Source organism: Xyrauchen texanus, chromosome 4 (assembly GCF_025860055.1).
Source record: "Xyrauchen texanus isolate HMW12.3.18 chromosome 4, RBS_HiC_50CHRs, whole genome shotgun sequence".
Taxonomy (NCBI): domain Eukaryota; kingdom Metazoa; phylum Chordata; class Actinopteri; order Cypriniformes; family Catostomidae; genus Xyrauchen; species Xyrauchen texanus.
In genome coordinates, this window is record NC_068279.1 from 25,996,127 (window position 1) to 26,018,409 (window position 22,283).

At 38.5% G+C, this 22,283-nt stretch overlaps 1 protein-coding gene across 1 annotated transcript in view; it reads right to left on the minus strand.

Moving 5' to 3' along the window:
- LOC127640676 (ephrin-B1-like) overlaps positions 1–22,283 on the minus strand; it is a 50,169-nt gene that overhangs the window by 22,252 nt on the left and 5,634 nt on the right. Inside the window, exon 2 of the mRNA XM_052123374.1 lies at positions 7,060–7,337. Within this exon, the coding sequence (XP_051979334.1) occupies positions 7,060–7,337 (278 nt within the window). The remainder of the gene's footprint in view (positions 1–7,059; positions 7,338–22,283) is intronic.

Sequence of the window (22,283 nt, forward strand, 5' to 3'; positions counted from 1 at the left end):
TGAGTAGGTTAGGCCGGGGGGGGTTCAGTCTCTGGGCGCCTTTCAGGAACCTGATAATCAAGTCGTGCTTACCTAGGGACTTGCCATCAGCTGCGACTGCAGCTACATACACCTTCAAGGTGGAGGGGGACAGCCTCTCCTGCAGGAATGAAAGCACTGACCGAACTGCGCACCTCTGCGGGTCTTCGGCTTGGGAAGAACCCCAATTTGAGAACAAGCGCAACTTTATGGTGTAAAGTTGGCTGGTGGAGGGAGCTCTGGCTTGGTTGATCGTGTCTACGACTGCAGGTGGTAGATCCACTAGATCTTCTGCATCCCGTCCAGGGGCCAGACATGCAGGTTATAGAGGTCTGGGCACGGATGCCAGAGGGTCCCCGTCCCTGAAAAAGAAGGACCGAGCGGGGCTTTGCGGCGAGGGGGAGCAGGTAATAGTGCGTCAGGAGGCAAAAGAGCGTCCCGAGGCTTGGGTGCTGAGAAAAGACTCAAAGCACTTACCTTGCTCCACGCACCGGGCAGGGGGCGGGTTAGAGACTGAGGAAGAGGTCCAAGAGAGGTGTCTTCGGAACTCGTCAGCGCTGGCCTGCGTCCGGGGAGCCGGGACTAGTGTTGTCAAAAATACCGATACTCCGGTACCAAGTCGGTAATGAAACAAAAAATGTTTTACGATAGCACAATTTCTGAAGGTACCGGAGTACCGAGTACCGGGTCTACCCATACAGAGTCGGGAATTTTTTAACTCTCACAACAAGCTAAAGATGACGACAAGCAAAGCTGATGTGGAGTCTCAACTGAATCTTGTCGAAAAGAAAAGTGGAAAAAGCCAGGTTTGGAAATTATTTGTATTTGAGGCTGATAAAAAGGGAAACATCATAGATCAGCAAAAACCTATTTGTAAACGCTGCTTTCGCAATTATCTGACGAAAGGAGGAAACACATCAAACTTAATAAAGCACCTGAAAGACAAGACACCCAGATTAATTCAAGCAACCAAAGCAGGTTAGTTTAAAAGCATATTATCATTTGCATTAGGGCTGAAACGATTAGTCGACATTATCGACAACGTCAACAAAAAAAAAAAAATGATGAAAAAATGTAAAACGTAAAATGAAATCATATTAAACTAATGACGTGCGAGAGCAGCACTGCAGTTCACGCCTGACGGAGGAGAGGAATAATTACACAGATCACAGTCCAGATGCACTCTAAACTTTCACAGATTCTTCTTATGTAGATCACAAAGTATTAGGGAATTATATATAAAAAAATTATTATAAAATAAAAGTTAATTCAGAAGCAGTCTCGTTTTGGAATAAGCGGAGCCGGAGCTCTTTAAAGGAAACATCCCGGCGTTACAAATGCAGTTATATTTAATGTGTTACAGCTTTATTAAAGTTCAAATAATACAGAAGCAGGTCATGTTAATAACTTTAAACTCAGAAACTGGCATTTCTCTATGTGGTAAGCGCCTCTTCAGTGAGTTGTGTGAATGTCCCGATCTAAGGGGAGAGATTGAAACTGCACCCGGCTGAGAGAGACTCTGCCTCGGGCACGCTCATCCCTCGAGCACGCACACTTAATGCAGCTAGATTAGAACGCGATTGCTCGCAAATTATGAAATTGTGACTTGTCGGGGCGTGGCTTTGTGCAGCGCCCGGAGCCGAGGTACCAGTCGTCAAGCCGCGAAGGCTGTGGGGAGGACGGAGGGTTCTAGTCTAAGCCCACGCTCACGGCAGCCCGGGCAAGCATGTCGGCCATCTGCGCATCCGCCTCAGACTGGGCGGGCTGGCCCGAAGGCGGCAGCCCAGTCGAGTCTTCCACGTCAGATGCCTGGACGCTCTCCGTTGCAGCGGTGATGTCATCATCAAAGTCCAGGGGCTCAAGGGAGAATGCCGGCTGGCTGTTCTCAGACAGAAGCAAGTGAGCGTGTCGGGTCGTTTGTGGGGATTTACCCGGTGAAACCGAGCCCGTCGTTATCCCCATAACACCTTCATCACCAGCCGGGTCATCCTCAATCCAGTGGGAAGAAGGAGCGACGCGGGCGGCTGAAGTGGCATTCACCTTGAGGAAAGAGAGCCGCGACGAGTCGCAATGAGTACATGAGCCATCCACGAATGCCACCTCAGTGTGATCACTGCCCAGACACACGAGGCAGCGTCTGTGGCTGTCGGTCTTGGAGAGAAATCGACCGCATCCAGGAACAACACAGGGGTGGAAAGGCATCTTGAAAAAGACACGTCCTGAAAAGGACGTTCAACGGCGCTGTGTATGCTCTTTTGTGAGTGGAAAACTCAAACTCTTTTAGAGAAATCAAAACTCTTTTAGGAGGAGAACACTCTTTTAACAGTGAAAAGCGCTGTCGAAGCGCCCAAGGGCGTAGACTGCACAGCGTGCAGAGAGAGAGAGAGAACGCCAGCTGGAAATGTACTGTAGATCCAACAGCAATGCTTCTCGCTGACAGAGGTGAGTGAAACAGTGGTGAACTTCAGCTTGCTTGTTGCACAACCATTCGGCTCCAAAGAAAAAATCTGACTGGCACTCGCTGCCCCGCTGTTTTTAGACATTTTGCCATGCAAAATCTGTCTGCCAACTTGACATTGGCCTTTTCTCAGGTTCAGAGGTAATTCAGCGTCCCAAGATAATAATAATTCTATTATACTGAACTATTTGTATGGATACTTTGTAGTATTGAATGACATGTAACTTTTTAAAACTAAAAATATGTATTTATATAAATAAACTTTTTTATAATTAAATTTTTTCTTGCATAATCTGCATCTTGAATTGTTTTGTTTTTTAACTGAGTTCTATGCAAAGGACACACGCCATTCTGCCTAAGGAGCAAAATCAAGTTGCCAGCCTTTAGGAACAGCCTTCGTGTCGGGAGCATGCCTATGATACCTTAAAATGCTGTCTTTGCAGGCAGCTCATAGGTTTTATAACAGAGCAATAGTCAGAGTGACAGAAAGCAACACAGCCACATAATAGAGGATACAGGAAAGGCAGAGAGGTAGAGAGACACTCGACACCACACAGAAAGAGGCAAATATAGTGACAGGAGGAAAAGCAGATACTCGTGAATGGATCAAAAGCACCTGGAGTGTGTAGCAACTGAAAAAGCATTGTCAAGCCTGAAAGGCAGGCAAGCAGGCTCAAGGGGGTGGGTAGGTGACACATAATTCATTTTTATTATTAGTGATGTCAGCAGCTGCATGTAACTGCTCCGAAATGAACAGAAATAATCAGAACAAGTGCTAAATGATCAGAAACAAATTCATCTTCCATATGAAAGTGGTTTACCACACAATGACTCTAAATCAAATGTAATGCTAACAAAAATTTAATAGATAATTAAAACATCATAAACTTATCCCACATGCAATGCAAGCGCAACAAGAGAGAAATGTTGTTTTGCTTGTTTTTCTGACTTTTGAATTTTGAAAGGGTAATTAGTTCAATATGCTTTTGTTGAAACCTCTGTGTATTTGTGTAAGTGTTTGTGTGCATTTTAAAAGGATCCTAGTTAGTGATCAGTTTAGATGACTGCAGACATTTTGCTTACATTTAACAAACACACACACACACACACACACACACACACACACACACACACACACACACACACACACACACACACACACACACACACACACAAACAATGGGAGGTTTACATTAAATTGCATCTAAACTGATGCCAAACTAAAATCAGTTCAGGAACTCACTGTAGGTAAACAATTTAAGTGAGCAACAATGCAACATACCAAACAGCACACAAGCAAACAGCATTATAAAAACAATATTTGAAAGACTTTTGATGAGGAATGTACGTCTGTTTGTGAAACTGTCATGCTTAAAAGTTATTAACACAGCAGGTGACTGGTTGAAACAAGATGACAAGACAGCAAAAATCAGTAAACCCACACACACACACACACACACACACGCACATTTCAGCAAAAAAGGGACTGGTTGCTACTGAGTCTGTGTGTAGTTGTGGTGATGGGTCACAAGAGGTGAAGTGGATTATGGGACATGTCTGGGCATCATGGCCAAGAGACCAAGAACTCAGTGAGGCAAGACAACCAATGAGACATGCCTGACTGGAAGTGTCCTCTTTCTCTCTCCCCCTCAATCATTGGAGAAAGAGTTAAAATAAGAGCGAGGGGTAAAAGTGTGCGCACACTGAACAGACGAAGTTAAAAAGTGTTACATTTCTCCTGCTCTCCCCTGCTGTCTTCTCATATTCTGAAAGTTTAGTCCACATTTATGCTGCATTAGAGCGTTGTGGCAAGCTGGGCGTGGCCGAGCGGCGTCTGGGTAGAGTGAGGTCGGGGAGATAAATAGTGAACGATTTCCACCTGTGTGCCACGCCGGTCTTGCGTTCCAGTGAGGAGCACTGGGAGTATTTATGGAGAGGAGACAGCGGGAGATGGGGAGAGAGAGAGACGCAGAGCAGTGTGTGTATGTGTGTTGATGTTACAGTGAAAAGCAAGGCTGACAGGCTGTGGTTTTTAGTTGTTGTGATGAAAAGCACGTTTATGTTTGTGACACTGAAAAGAGTATAGTTTGTATTATTAAAGTCTTACGTTGGAGTGTTCACCTGGTCCCCGCTTCCAGAGGTCTGCCACAAACGTGTTGAGAAATGTGTAAGATTCTGGATTAATGATTAATGAGTGGCTTCAGTAAAACTTTATTATTTTTTCCGATGTAGTTAGGGTTACTTACGTTTCACTGGCAAGACAAGCAATAATGAAGAGGATATCAAAGACACTTTGCAAAAGAGAATTTGTCGGTAAAGTACATGTTTGTGTGCAAGTCTTCAGGTGTAAAATGTTGTAGTGAAGAGAGAAGAAATCCTTTGACAAATGTGTGTATAATCTAGTAGGGAATCCAACCGTTTCCATGGCTGGAATATCATTCACACTCACTGATATCAGTGCCATTTACAGACATTCACAGACTACAGTATTTAAAACAGAAACATGTTTCACACACATTTTCTAAATGAGGACATAACATTTCTATTCTTTTATATAAAGTTAATTTCATTAAATTAACTCAAAAAGGTTTAATTTTGAAAAAATACTGGAACAGTATGATTTTCATGACTTTGGTTGGTTAACGGTTCTTGAGTACTATTCTAAAATAGACTTTCTGTAGCGCAATTCAGCAGGAACGCTGCCCTTCTCCCGAATCTACAGCGTAAAACCCACAGTGCAAATAATATAGTCTGATTTCAGAAAGAATTACACTTATGAGCCATTTCTTTTAAATATACACAACAAAACATACAGCGCGACCACAGTATAGTTTGATTCCAGAACAAATGGCTCTGATGAGCCAGTTCTTTTGAATCTACAGCTTAAAACATACAGTGCGACCAGTGTAGTGCAGTTACCAAACTAATTACTCCTTAGTTAAAGATAGGCCAACACATTATGAGTTTTGTTGTAATCAGGGGAATTGTATTTAAAAAATGGTCCAAACTATTTATTTAATATATATAGGACCAATTATGATTGCCTCTATTAAGTCTTTTAAAATTTATTAAAAGACTTAATTACATTTAATTACATGTATTAAAAGACTGAATTACATTTATTTCTGATTTCCAAATATTTCTTCCTCAAAATTACTAAAAGAATCAATTCGAGGAATTGGAACTGGAATTGTTATATTCCCTATGATTCACATTCCTACAGTACCTACTACTAAAAGAAAACTTTGTATTTAATATATATATATATATATATATATATATATATATATATATATATATATATATATATATATATATATATATATGTCCCTAAATGTCTCAATTTATGTTAGATTTAGTTCTCTCTTTATCCCTAATGGCACTTTTCCACCGCACATTACGGTTCGCCTCTACTCGCTTAATTTTCTGAGCTTGCATTTCCACTGCAGTTTAGTGCCACCTCAGTGTGGGTGGGATTATAAGCTGATCGTCATAGTTGCGCCAACTCTACTGCCATGATATCATCTTAAACATGACAAAAACTGACCAAAACAATAACACGACTGCTAGCTGTTAGCTTCTAGCTCATTGTGCTGCATAAAGCAGTTGTTGCATGCTGATTTTACACAAGTGTAACAGTTAAATTGGCCTGGTTGTTTTAGAAGCAAGCTTCCAGTAGCTGGTCAACTAAAAATATAAATAAAGTGAAGCTTTCAAGCAGAGTATAGAGTTAACATAACAAAACATACCATCCTCCATCGTGGATCAACGCCAGCCTAGGGCACTCTCCCTCCCACCGGTTTAGATTGATAGAGTGTCCATTTGGTCGAACCCCTTCCACTTTTCCTTGATGGTTATGTAGTCACTTTTAAGTTTATTTAACTTTTCCCTACACTGTTAGAAGGTCCGGTGGTAGCCGTGTGTGGCCAACAGCTGATACACTTCCTGAAAGACTTTTTCGTTTTGCTCATTGCTAACGAGTGGACCATCTGTACCTCGTTTATTGACCATGGCGTGTTTTTGCGCAGCCATTTATTTTTTCACAATTCGAAAGTCGCGTGAACAAATGATACTGTTATCGCTGTTGCTAACTTTAAAACTAGCGGGTTGATGTCCCGTGTCGCAAATCCAGTGCCGCTGTTAGTGACGATTCTCTCTAACCAATCAGTGATCTGCAGGATTTTGACGTCACATTTAGTATCGGCTCGGCTCGCTTGGAACCTCGACCGAGGTGGTACTAAAAAATTATCAGGTACCAGGTACTATCCACAGTGGAAAACCCCCAAAAAGTGAGCAGATTTTAGTTGTCTAGTTCTACCGTGCAGTAGAAAAGCCCCATAAGTAAACATACACACACACACATCACACAAACACACACTAAATGGGGACTTCCTACTGAACTCATAAAAGAACAGCCATTACATTTACTATAGACTAACCCTACAACACAAGTTTTAGCATTTTCTGAAGAGAATGAAGACATTATTTCTTCTTATCTATACATGAACGTCCAGCTAAAGCACAGCCAGGTTAGAAAGACACATCCACACACCCATCTAAGCAGTGAAGTTTTAGTTACTTACAAGTGATGTAATAGTTTGTGAAGCGTTTGAACTCAAGCCCCATGTAGTTTGGACTGAACTCCTGGAACTTTATGGTGAATTTGATGTCTTTCTCTGGTTTGTTACAAGTGACCAGTACATTGGGGTCCAGTATGGTGCTGCAGGACTCCGCCTGCTCTTTCTTCACCAAGTAGAGTTTATAAAACTCATACGGCCGCCCCATGTCCCCTTTGGGGCAGATAATATCCAGTTTGTCCCCAATCTCCGGGTGAATCACCAATCCTTTCCCCGACACAAACCTGCAACAGAAAGAACACACACACTGTCAAACACAATTCTGAGACAGACTCTCAGCAGAATCTGCATCCTTCTGTATCCCATGACCATGAGCGAGTTCAAATACCCTCCAAGACTGCCAAAATCCTCCACAAACCAGTACATAGGGAGCATCACTGTTCCTTTTTCTCTTAATAACACATTTTCTCTTTCAAAACAGGAGGGAGGTGGATGTAGTGATCTGTTGACTATGATTTATTGGACAGGGAAGGAAAAGCATCTCACTTCATTTACTACAGTTTACAATTTATTGTCCATGTGACAATCAGCACTGCTCTGACAATTAGGGAATATTTAATCCATACTCAGTGTGTGCACCAGTGTTTGTATGTAAGTAGAGATGATTGTATTTGTAACACAGTTCTTTACTGCTAACTGAATGCACTTAGGTACAAATGCAAACACACACACACACACACACACACACACACACACACACACACATGTTGTGTTTCCATGTTTTATGGGGACTTTCCATAGACATAATGGTTTTTATACTGTACAAACTTTATATTCTATCCCATAAACCTAACCCTACCCCTAAACCTAACCCTCACAGAAAACTTTCTGCATTTTTACATTTTCAAAAACATAATTTAGTATGATTTATAAGCTGTTTTCCTAATGGGGACCGACAAAATGTCCCCACAAGGTCAAACATTTCGGGTTTTACTATCCTTATGGGGACATTTGGTCCCCACAAAGTGATAAATACACGCTCACACACACACACACACACACACACACACACACACACACACACACACACACACACACACACACACACACACACACACACACACAGCCATGGCCTAAAACTATAAACATTAAAACAGAGACGAAAAAACAAACACTGTCCTAAAATTACAAATAACATATGCACAGACATAACACACACCCTGTTATTAAAGACATGCGCACACACCAAATAATGGTAAGCAAACAGATACTTAAATCCCTTAAATATAAAAACAACACATTAATGGAAATCATTAAAGATTACATTTTTCTGATATATTTTTGTGATGAAACCCATATATTCTTCAGAGATGAATTAGCAACAAAAACCATTTACAGCAGCAAGGAATTCCATCTGTATGTGTCATCATACTTTGTGTGAGGTGTATACACTATTGAGAGCTCCAATAATGACTCAATGATTATGGCCATTGAGAAGCACAATTATGTTCTCAAAAAGACAAACAAGAAAAACAATGAGAACGGATACACACTTTAACAAGAACACACAGACTGCAATTACAAAAACATACACCTACACACTGTCATTTATAATAAGAGTTTATAAGTAACAAAATTTTTTTTTAAAAAATCAATAAAAAAAAACCCAGAACAAATTGTAACTTGATTGTTAAAAATATAGTGTATCATTTCTGCACCACTAGCATGACCAAACACAACCGCAATGTTAGTGACTGTGTGACGAGGAGGAGGGCAAGGCTCTCACGGCCCGGCCCTGGATCGAGCTAATCAGCCAGGTGGGGATAAAGACGATCTGTAGGTGCCAGTTCGAGAGAGAGACGTATGTGGCCATGTTACGTTTATGTTTATGTTTGTTTATTCTCTAAACTTTACGTTCACTGTTTAGCCGTTTCACGCCTCCTCCTAGCCCAACCCATTGGTGCCGAAACCTGGGAGGGAGGAAGGATGCGCTGTCACGGATTGCAGAGCGTTGCAGAGTGTTTACATTATTCAGGGAGACCAACCTACACATGGCTTACTTATAGTTGTCTCTGCTTATTAAAGTGAAATGAGACACATTTTCTGAGACAATCGTACTGCCTAACATCTTCTTTTGTTTTCTATGGGGAACAAATAGGGTCCTATGATACACCAGAAGCTGAAAACTCAGACGGAATCGTGAAATCCAGTCATTAAACTGGAATTAACAATAAAATGCGGAATGTCACAGAATTTGACATATTTAGGGTAAATATGAATGTATAAATGCACAAATAATATAGAGTATGCATGTGCTGTACACTTCAAAATGAATCTGTAAAGCTGACTGCTCATACACTGATAACACTGCATCATACACACGATGCCCTTTCTGTGTGTGTGTGTGTGTGTGTGTGTGTGTGTGTGTGTGTGTGTGTGTGTAGATGACAAAGAGCAGTACATGTAGACTATATATTTATATAGTTAATCCACAACCTTTTGTGGTCAAAGAAGTACATTAGGCCATACAGTGAACTGCTTTTACGGAGATGAGAAGCTGTCGTCAAAACCATCAAAGCTCCAAGAAAAAGCTCAATTTAACTAGATGTGTGGAATAAAAAAAAATGCGACAAATATATTACTTCTGTAAAGTGTAATATTAAATGCAGTAGTATTTGTAGTAATAGTAGTAGTAATAATATAATAAATATTCCTTTATTACTGTGATGCTGTGATGTGAAGCACTATGTCTGACCAAAATAATACTTTTTTGTTTTTCTATTTTACATATATAAAATGCAATTACAACACATAATAAAAAAATGGAAAACACAGATTTTGGGGAAATTATTTAAACTGAATTTGGAGAAAATTCAAACGGATTTCATAGGACCTAAAAAAAGAAAATCATACAGGCTTAGAACAACATAAGGGAATGTAAATAATTTTTGGGGTGAACAATCCCTTTAAGCTGGGATAGGAGAAAGTATTTTAACACCAACAAACACATCACGTTTAAGAATTTATGAATGTCATGAATGGTCATCACTCGTCAGTGTCCCAGACAGAGGGTAAATATTACAGCTTACCGATTTCTGACAAATCTCCCAGAATTTGATGAAAGCAAATTTGGAGCATTCACATGTGGCACTAGGGTATATGAGTTTGTGTGTGTGCACATGAGAGATTTGCATGACTGAAGGTGTTTTGCAGCGGGTTAAACTCTTTTTGTGACATTTGCCTCCTCTGTCTGCAGCCTGCTCCTGTCTATCCCTCTCTTTTATCCCTCTGTTTCTAGATCTCTTTTGATCCCTCTTTTTTCCCCCATCAATGAAGATGTCAAACTTATGCCCTTCCTCTGACGGCTGCCTATGACTGAACAAATCAGAAACAGAGAGAGAAAGCGAGTGAGGAGGAGGAGGAATCTGACCTCCTCAACTCAGAAGAAAAGACTTCATCACTTCCTGTCAAATCAGCAGCTGCTGAAAACTAAGAATTTCAGAAGCAGGACCTGAGATAGATTATTTGCCAATGTGTGTGAGTGTGTTTGGGGGCAGCCCAAAAGAGGTTACAAATATAGCCCACTACCTAAAACATACAGACCCACAAACACATAAGTGCTTTTGAAAATATCTCCCCCACCATCAAATTTATAATCAGTTTATATAAGCTTCTTGTTCCTAGAGGAAGTTTGTGTGTGTGTGTGTGTGTGTGTGTGTGTGTCAGACAGGTCTGAGAATCAGTAGTTAACTCTACAAAAGCTTTTAAATAGCTTTGAGAGGTAATTTGTGTATATTAACTTGAATAACACTTTTTAATAACTTTTAAATAATTCACTTTATAATAACTCAGTAATAAGTAATTAACAACCATAATATAATCAAAAGGGTAGGCACAATCAGATATGAATATATATGAAAATATATTAATCAAGTTTAAATATTTTCTTTACCATTTAAATAATTTGTATTATCTAAGCATCATTCAATGTAAAATGTTATTAATTAAACTTACTATAGTGTGTCATGTATACTTTGTGTAATTAGACATAATAAATTAACAAACAAAATGTAAATATCAGAATTTAAAAAAAAATAAAATAATAATGATCTGAGCTAATAAACAATTCTGAAAATATTCCTGCTCAAAAAAAAAAATTAATTTAGTAGCATATTAGAGAGTGGGGAAGAGATCTTAATTCAAAGTGTAAAAGTAATTATTCATCCACAGATACCCAGTCTTCAGTTTCTGTTCACTGTGTGGCATGCACACACACACTCAATAAGGGGCCTCCTCGCTTTTTTAAACAAGTGAACATGGGATTAGACCAGGACTGAATGGCACCAATTAAATACTGAATACAGCAGCCATGCAAATCAGCCTCATTCAAGAGGGAGAGAGAAAGAGAGAGGGGGGGGGTGGGATAGAGAGAGAGAGAGAGAGAGAGAGAGAGAGCTAGACACAGACACCTCTTAACACATAAGCAGCTACATTCTGAGAAGGGTCTGCAATCACATGTCTTGGCATTACGTCTACATCCACAATGGCCCAACAATGGTAACTCTTATATACAATGCACACAGACCTTATTTTAAAATGTAAAAACTTGAAACTTCTGTTTTCGAGACCAAGTGGAAAATGCAGTCACCTATCTCTCTTTAAACACACACACACACACACACACACACACACACACACACACACACACACACACACATTTTTAACGTGGAGATGCGTATGTATAGAGTGTGTTGGTCATGTGATTGTCCACACTCAAAGCAGAGCTCCGACAAGTGGCTCTTTGTCTGAGAGAGAGAGAGAGAGAGAGAGAGAGAGAGAGCAACAGCTTACACATATCCCACTCACAATAACAACTGCACACAAACTCACACACTCAAATAACAGACAGAGCCTTGGGCATCTTGTTGAGAATGAGAGAAATGAGTGAATGGACTCTGAGAGAAGGAATCTCCGTACCAGAACCCCCACCACCACCACCACCACAAATTCTCTCTCTCACATATAAACATTTAATTGCTTATATATAAAAAAAAGCTAAATCTAATTATTTTTAATTACATTTAAACGTTTGTCCCCTAAGTACAGATTTAGAAACACACAAACTAATTTACACTAGCAGTCAAAAGTTTGTACAGTTGACTGAATCGATGTTTCTCATTACCTTAAAAATCTAAGGGCTGATTAAATGCTTGAAATTAGCTTAGTGGAAAAATATAAAGTAGGACCAGATAGTGAGGGAAAGCTGTCCACAAGTGCCCATATTGAAATTTCTTTAGTTTTAGCCTCGTAAATTTGGTAAAGAGAATGTCCACAGTGTGCAAAGCTGTATTCTAGGTAATTGATATTCTAGGAGCTCCAATATAAGTTAATTTAGTTTCATAGTCTGATTCTAAATTATGTAAAATAGTAAAACTAAAACATTTGTGGGTGTGTACAATCTTTTGACATGTAGTGTTTTAGTTTTATCAGTCGGCTTGGTAAGATGTGAGAGCGCTCTCTCACACACAAGCATACAAAAGTATTCTTTCACTTGAGATGTCTCCTGATATCCTCCTCGATCTCTTCAGCTGGTCTTCGTCAATGATATTACTTTCACCAGTTCAAAGAAAGGCTGAAGGTCAACTAGCCAGATCTGCAACTACAGCATGTGGACAGACGGAATCTGAAATAGAACTTTGGCGCTTCTCTGTTTACTGGTGTCATAACAGTTTAATTTGCCCTGATCTAGGATTGGAGCTTGAAGCACAAGGGGGAAACATCAGTGATCCCACAGCACAATAACATGTATGATTCAAAATAAAATACATTCTGCAAATATATTTTTTGTTTTGCAAAAGTTTTTTCTTTTTTAATTGTAAAACAATTCGACTTTGACAGTTTTACATAAAACTTAATAGTGTGGACAGACATCTCACATCTGTTTGGGTCTGACATATTAACTTTAGCCATCAGGATATTTTTTATCCATAAATGTACGTGGGGGAAGAAATCATTATTAATATTATTATTATTTAATTTTTTACAATTTAACCAACTTTAGAAGATGTACTATTTGTTATAAATGCCAAAGAAATCAAATAATTATAATAATAATTTATCAATAATAAAAATATTGATACTCGGTAGCAATTTATCAAATCAATATTGTGCCAAACTAGTATTAAAATACAAATATTTTATATAGTGTTGGGCACTAACTAAAAGTTTATCACTATATTATTGATCTACTTATCTAAATTTGTTTTCACATTTTATATTGTCACTGTTTTTGCAAATAAATCATACAATATAATCGAATGATATATTATAATCAAATTATATTGTTAAAACGTCCTTACCCTCTTAAATTGTTTGAAACTTGTATGCTATTTTGGTTAGTAACTTGTAGTTAGCTTAAAATAAAAATACAAAAATCAGAAGGGTAGCAGTAGTTTAGCTCCATGTTAAATCACATGTCGCAGCTACAGTTTCAAAGTAGCTTCCACAACCCTGGAATTGCTTTTTTTCTATAAATTCTAAGGAATTTTTTAAATGTTATATATTTTTAAGTGCAGGAGCAAATGCCTCAAACCAATTAATGTATTTCACAATATTATCTGAATACATACAGTATAGCATCATAATTTCATTTTTATAGTTATAAATAGTACTATTGACTAACATCAGTCAACCCATGTGCTCTGAAATTGAATGACTTGGGGTAGGGAAAAATATGGATTTTCCGATGCATCGCAATTTGAATTTGAAGGGTATCCATACTTAAATCCCGAGTCTTTTACACTCTACGCAACCATCCACTACAATGAGAGAACTTTTCACACAATGTGACAAAAAAAATTATATTTGGCAACTTGCTGGTAAATATTTCGATTTCACTTACCAGTGATGTAATTCTAATCATGTAAAGCATGGACGACTTTCTCTCACTAACATGCACTCATTTACAGATATATGGGTTTTGATGCAGTACCAGTTTTAGTACGTGTTTTACAAATCAATGCAAATACTTGTAAATTGTGTAAATTAAGCAATTAAACTATAAATATGTAACAAAAACTTTCAACATGGCCTTAACATTGCTTATCAGTAAAACTCAAGTAAAAAATACTCAAGACATGTTTTCCTCATATATATCACATTAAAATTGGCTTATGTACCATTATATAAATAAATACAAATTAGAGGTCGACCGATATTGCTGATATGATAATGTGTTGAAAGAAAGGCAATTAATCTGCCAATATTTTTTACAATTGGTAGACTATATTAAATGTTCTTTGTCTTTCCTTCCTGTGTTTTGGAGGGCCAGAAAATGGCTACAAGAGTACAAATTGAATTAAATTCCAGATGCACTTTATGGTGCAATCAAAATACTAATAACCAGGGGGAGAATGAAAAAAGATTTGATACATAGCATGGAAATTTTAACTTTAAAGGCTGAAATACACAAAGTGACTCTTATTTTAATATGTTTGCACTTCATTGCTTCCAGCTGCTCATTCAAACAGATAAGGGAAATAAAATGTGCACTCCTACAATAATCTACAATGTATTACAATATAAACAATTAAAAGTAAACATAATCATGTCATATATTATCAACACTACTACATCATCATCATCAACAGTTGATCATTAGTGATCGCTTGTCATAAATTTCCGATACGGCTTAATGATTGTGAACTGCTCTGCAACAGCTGGAAACACTCACGAGCCCCTGTGTGCTTGGAGAAATACAACAGTGCCGCGTTTTCACTCTGAAGGGCACAGCGCAAGCATTTATTTAATTAAATCATATTCTTTTGAAGTTTGATTATCACATTAGGTCATATCACGATTCCTGTTTTTCCGCCCCAAAATTTAAGACCTCTATATATGATAATTAAGACTTTGTTGTATCATTTGAGATAGTTAAAACTTTTTATGACCTTTTGGAAAGTTGAATTTAAGACATTTTAAGACTTTTTAAGGATCCGTCTGAACCCTGATTTTTAAAAAGCCAAAATGTGACCAAAATTATGAAAAACTAATTAAATACAATTAGTCAAATTAATATATTTTGTGATGTTCATAGAAAGAAGGTCCCCTGTATGATTAAAAGCATAAACTGAAAAAAAAAAAAAATTCATTTGTAAAAGGAACATTATAACTGAAATATACTCATATGAATCAATACGAATCTAATCGAAATCGTATCGAGAGCTTGTGATTCGGAATCGAATCGGGAAATCTGTATCAATACCCAGCCCTAATAATGACACTGTGCTAACTGTTGCTATGGAGGGCAGAATACATTTATGGTGCAAGGAAAGACAAGACATCTAGAAATGCTATTTACTCATATTTACTCTCCTTTTTCATCTCTTTCTCTGTCATGTCTGTCTTTTTCTCGTCTACACACACATATTTGCTCTCCCACTCCCTGTCAGGAGTATTGTGTTTGTATGAGTGTGAGATGAAAGGTATGAATTCCACCAGAGCTCCTCCAGGATACCACCGTTAAACACACACACACACACACACACACACACACACACACACACACACACACACACACACACACACACACACACACACACACACAGAGCACAATATCGTTGTTTTTAATTCATGTGCATGTATATAATTCATGGGTCAGTAATGCAGAAACAGTTTCTGTGTATATGCATGTGTGTGTTTTCTTTCTCACAGAATCTCATATTACAGAGCAATTAAAGTAACTGCAAACACACACACACACACACACACACACACACACACACACGAACACACAAACAGGTTATACTTGGCTAACAGCTCAGTCTGAAATGCCTGGGAAAAAAAGGCAGAAGAAATCAAACACACACAGAGAGAGAAAGACAGACAGGGAAGAAAAAGTAATGCCACTAATACCAAGGTCAAGGCATATCTAGTTATCTATCACTGCAACAATGATTGATGATTATACCTATGAGAAATATAATAGGAGACAAAGAGATGGGGAAATAAAGTCAAAAAGAGTAAAGAGAGACTCTTGGGAATCAAAACAAACATGAGAACAATGACAAGTTGTCATTATACTAGACAACTTATCACACTTGAGTGACGGTGTATGTTTCAGTATGTCTGTCATGGTAATGTGAACTTACATGAGTGTACATACATCTTACAGACATTTTTGGAGACTTTCCATAAACTTTTATTGTTTTTATACTGAACTAATTATATTTCTATCCCCTAAACCTAACACTCTCAGAAATCTTTTTGCACTTTTACATTTTCATTATTTAGAATATTTATTAAGCCATTGTCTTCATGAGAACCATCGGTTAAACCCCACAATGTAAGTGTTGTCAAGTATTACTCTTCTTGACACTTGTAGACCCGAGTATACTTAGTATTTCTGCATACCAGATCAGATCGCGCCTGTTCGACCGTGTTGCCTTTCAAAGTATACTCTTTTGGCCGAGAGCGAATACTAACGTGTTCCATGCACGCACACTTCGACTGCTTTCCATTACTCTGTTAGTACGGTCAACGGTAGGCTGACAATGCTCACAGACAAGGACTGTCTGTGTGTCAAGAAAATCTGGGCCACATGCAGACAGTCCGCAAAGACTGTGCTGATGATGAAATTTGGGTCACAAACACTGTGCACATAGTGATCAGCAATGTGGAACACCAAAGTATATTTTGGCCTTTAGTCCCCACAATGTAGGCAACCCCCCCAACACACATACATACACACATAGTCTCTCTGTGTAGACATACAGTAAAAATCAGCAACACAACAAAACACCCACACAATCTCCCTCTCAAACTCTCACTCTCTCATGTTTTGTGAATCGTGTATGTGTGTGTTTAAGTGGGCGTTTTCAGCATTGTTTTATAATTAGATTTTCCATTTGTTCTGTCCAGCTGCAGGCACAGATCGCTGTCTCGCCAATAATGGCTCTAAACTCTTTCTCCCCTCCATTTTAAATAATAATGAGAGTTTAAAATGGCTGATTCAGGCCTCAGTATCCTCACCAGCAGCTTTCTACAGCTCTCAGATCAGTAAACCACTTTCTTCTCATCTATCTGTGGGCATCCTCAGCCTAATATTGGGGTGTTTTCAAGCAAACCTTAGATCAGTGAAGAGCGCTTGATCCCCCAGTGTGTGTTCGGGAGTAAGTTTTCTAATGGCAGGTACCCTAAGCAGCTTAAAACCGCTACACGATAGATCAGTTCACAGGCCAGCTGGAGTGAATAAAGGTTATTGTGATTTGATACTACATACAGAGAGGACTGGGCTGAGATCAGCTACAGATGAAAGTAGACTGGACCCTTCAGCTTCTCTGATGCTTTATGGCAGCATTTAGCTGACTGAAAGCGTGACCATTTCTCCGGACACACATGCATACACATACGCAGGCAAGGAATGATGGGTTTAGTGAGTGTGATGGTCTGAGCTGTCGACTGGAAAGTGGATAAAAAGGATAGAGCAGCTTTGAACTCTTAAAAGCGTGTGACTGATGGCCTGCTGTGTGTATGTGTTCAGGTTTGGCTATACTTTTGAGGGCCAATATTTTTTAAAAGTCCTCACAAATATAGTGAAACGTGTACATTTTAAGTGGTCCTCACCATTTAAAAGGCTCATTAATCATGTGTTGTTTTAAATTTGACTGATATCAACAAATTTCTGTGAGGGTTGGGTTTTAGCAAATCTTATTGCCTCCGTATAAACTGCATTTAAGAGGAGCCCTCACTGTTACAGTGAAACCAACTTGTATGTGTATACAGAGCGGAATCTGAACAGGTTTTCAGTTGCTAGACTTCCGATGTCTCTCTTTGTTTACATGCGAGTGTAAATGTGTTACGCATAGCTACATACCCATAATCCCTTTGTGTGTACTGTTTCACACAGTCAAAGGAGCAAACGTGTGTGTGAGTGTGTTCACCGGTGAAGAAAAGAACAGATCACAAACCGCTGCTTACAGCAAACACTAACAGCTTCCCGCCTCACCCCCCCCGTGTTTCTTTGTGACAGGCCCCAATATCCAAAGTCACTTTGCAGGGAAGGTTGCAGCTGTTGTACAAAGGGAATTGTGTATTTGTGTGTGTTGCTACGCCATTATGTGGAAAAAATCGTTCCCAGAAGGTCATCCTCAATTTGGAAGATTCAAAAATTAGGAAAAGAATGTGTTTAAATTGTAAAAATTAAAAAAGCTTTTTTAGGGATGGGGTGAAGGTTAATTTATAGTCTGTAATTAAATAATAAAATTAGCTTTATATAAAACAATATTAGTGTGCAACTGATATATTCAGTAGAGCGTGCTCCGACTCCATTGAGCAGACAGTGCAGTTAAGCGGTGTCTTCTTGGTAAGTTGCTAACTAGTTTGTGAAATACATACTGGAAAGTTAGTAAACAATGACCCCATCATTTTCCCTTTTCAATATAACTAATAAAACGTTAACCCTGTCCCTGACAACAGTCACTTGTGTTTATCACATCTGTTTTCTGTCAGCCAGCTATAGTTTTTCAGGGCAGTAAGTAATGTAGCAGATTGAAATGTAAACATCAGAGCATATTATTGCAGCTCAGCAGACAACGGTCCAGTGGTGGATTGTGTCTGTTGAGTGTTGATTTCACACTACGTTGTTACCTAGTTGGTGAGAAGCAATGCTGGTCTCGCCATGACAACGAGCTTATAGCAAACTAGCTAACCACGCAGCTACTTTCGTAGCTTGTCAGCTGAGTGGAAGCTAATGTGTAAACATGCATTCATCAAACTTGTTTAGGATTCACAGTTTGGTACCCACTTCAACCGAACAATTCCAGTCATTGCATTTATAAAATTTATTATTTAAAAGTCTGGTTTTCCACCATTGAAAGTTTCCCCTGAACTTGTATAGCAGAATACGGTGTGACACCGCTGCTGATGTTTTTCTCTGGACATGGCAGGTGTAAATTCTTCTTGTGTTAGATCCTGCCTCTATTTGACTGGCAGTATTAAAATAGTTAGCATTGAATGACACTAAACAGTACTACTGAGGTTTATTTATCTATTTATTTTATTTGTATTTATTCTTTATTTTAATGGTCAGCATTTGACTGACACTAAACATACAGTAATGATGTTTATTTAGCGATTTATTGTATTTTTATTTATTCTTTATTTAACTGGTTAGCATTTGACTGATCCTAAACATACAGTACTGATGTTTATTTAGCTATATATTTTATTCTTTATTTTCTCAGTGTTCATTTCTAGAATTTGTTGACAATGTATAATAATAATGTCAAATATTCTTTGATAAAATATTTAAGAAAGCAGCCTCCTGAGTACATTTGCATAGTCATAACAGTGCAAAATCAGTGCACAATCCACATAGAAAATGTCCGTTTTCATTCCAGTTCAAAAATTAACTAAATTGGCCACTATATCGGTAATCAGTGAATTTTCCCCCTCTAAAATCGCTATTTGTCTCAAAAATCCCATATCGGTCGGGCTCTAAACAATACTTGTTTATTGTATATCCCCATTTTGATAGAGAAGAAACCATGTGTGTAAATAGTTAGGGAGAGACAGATTATGGTCAGCTCTTTCATGAGATTGTTTAATTGTGATGATGCAGATACCCTTTCCCACTTTACAAGGACAGAGGAAGAGACTCACATTTAAGGTTTCTGGTTGAGGGTATTTGCATATTAATGTGATCAGAAGAAGGACAGAGGAAACAGTCTGCTACACAGAAGCAATGAGAAGGGGCCCAGCCCAAGATATACCAGCACCCACCTCTGACATAAATAACTGAGGAAAGGTGGGGAATAGGACAGAGGACAGATAGATATAAAAGTCAAAGTGGGACTTAGTTAGATGCCTGTTTACAAAAACATACAGAGATGTTATCAGAGGTTAAAATCATCTTACTTTGAGATATACCATGGTATTTGACACTACACTCCAAGGTACTTCAAAGTAGGGTTGGGAACTTTGAGAACATATTTCAGATGCGGTTCTTATTCAGATGCGGTTCCATAAAAAAAAACGAATGATGTTCATGAACTTTTGGTTCCTTTAAAACAGAGGTTCTCAACGGGGGAGGTACCACCCCCCGGTGGGTGTTCAAAGTATTCTAGGGGGGCGCTGGGAGCAAATTATTAGAGAGGGGGGCATTAGGTTACAAATGCAGCATTTATCAGTCTTGTTAATCAAAACTATTGTCAAGTTCCTGTTTGCATAAAAATTTGTATCTAGACTCCATTATACAGGTTGGTATGCATTTGCACCACGGTTAATCTGATTCTGAAATCAAGCGACGCATCTGGTATCTGGTACACCAATATCTGGTTTAGCAGTGTCAAATAGACAACCTCCACTAATGCACCTGTATGGCTCTGTGGGTGGATACGGCTCAATGGACAGAGCAGTGCGCGCGCAAAGCAGGTGCATTTTTACTCAAAGACAGGTCTTGAGCTCTTAAATGTGCACCTCTGTTCAATGCAATGCTGCGAGAAACAGTGATAAGCACAGCGAGAGATTCAGAAACCATTTGAATTCGGCGCGGAATTCTACATCACCACCCTTCAATTTCCGATAGTAACACTAACGTACTTTAGGCAGAAATAGATTCATAATACATATTATCATATCACTACTTCAGCTCTATTAAATTTGTAATTGGCTACATTAGGGGAGTGAGGGAATATAAAAAAAAATTATTACAACTTATAAATGGCTGGAGCTTGAGTATGGGAATGAAGTAGGGCGGTTTTCAACAAAAAAGGTTGAGAACCACTGCTTTAAAAGTTCTGGAACGTACAGTACATTCTTCCACCGCTGAAAATGCAACACCCTGCTAAAATACTTTCAATGGTACTGTAACATCAGTGCAAAATCAGCAGTGCGAAACATATAGCATAACTAGTGTTGTCTGATTCCAGAACAAATTACTCTAATGAATGGGTTCTTTTGAATCTACACAGCAAAGCGTACCGTGTTAACTCCTGGACAAATTACTGTTATTAGACAGTTACTGAACTGCAAGTATTTTTCATCCTGAACTAGGAACTGTTACCGTGTTATGTGTACTTATGACTCAGAACTTAATGAATGGTTGCTGATATAACAATGAGTTCTTAAATATACACATTATGAGTTTTGTTATTATTTAAAAATGAATAAAATCATAATTAGTCAGAGTAAATATGTTTTGCAAGAATCTGTTCTGTTAAAATGTCAAATTAACTACTTATTTTGTAACGGGCTGCAAAGGGCAGTAAATCCATTAAGAATTGCATTTATTATTTTCAGATACTTCCTCAAAAGTACCAAAAGAAACATTTATATCGGTAACGAAACGGTCTTCTTAAGAATGCCAATACGTATTCATGTTACATGCCCAAAAAACAATGGTAATACCAAAAAAACATAATACCATGACATTTTGCCTGTAGCCGGTTGTGACTTCTATGAAAATAAGAACATGCAAACTCTGTTATGACCTTTAATAATTATCATATACTGATATTCCCAAACCATTTTTATCTAAATAGGGACACGACATAGACTTCTATCGTTTTTTTTTTTCTTTTTATAAATTATAATGACTCCAGACTAAAAACCCAAATCCTACCACTAAAAGACAACTTTACTTTTAGAATCACTTTGACCTTTGAGGACTTCCCCAGATGTTTTGTCAGATTTGTCCCCAAAGTACAGCTAAGTAAACCTACACACACACAGCAGCTGCCACTGCTCCTCTTCCGTGTGCTCCAACAGACCCTATAACTACAAACATTACAGTCCTTAAAACAACACAAGTGCTGGCCTCTGAGCGCGTCTGTGTGTGTGAGAGTCGTTTAAGGAGGCTGTGAGAGTCCAGCGGTCATGCTTGGTCAGGGACAGACAATGTCCGTTTGTTGCTTAAGCACTGTTGTTAATGAAGCACTCCCCATGCGCACACACACAGATGTACAATAAAATTAGGTTTCATCCCAACCCTTCTCGCTTTCTCTGTTATATTGTGTGATTCGCAAGCATGTGCATGTCTCTTGTTTAACGTCTGTGGAAATAAGGTTTTAAGTTGCAAACTAAAATCCATATTAAAGTTTACATACTTTCTAGCAGTCTAAACACACACGATGCAGTTGGACATATAACAGCATATAACATTAACAGAGCAGAACCAACACACACACACACACACTGACAAACACCCACAACACCGTGAAATGCTATCAATG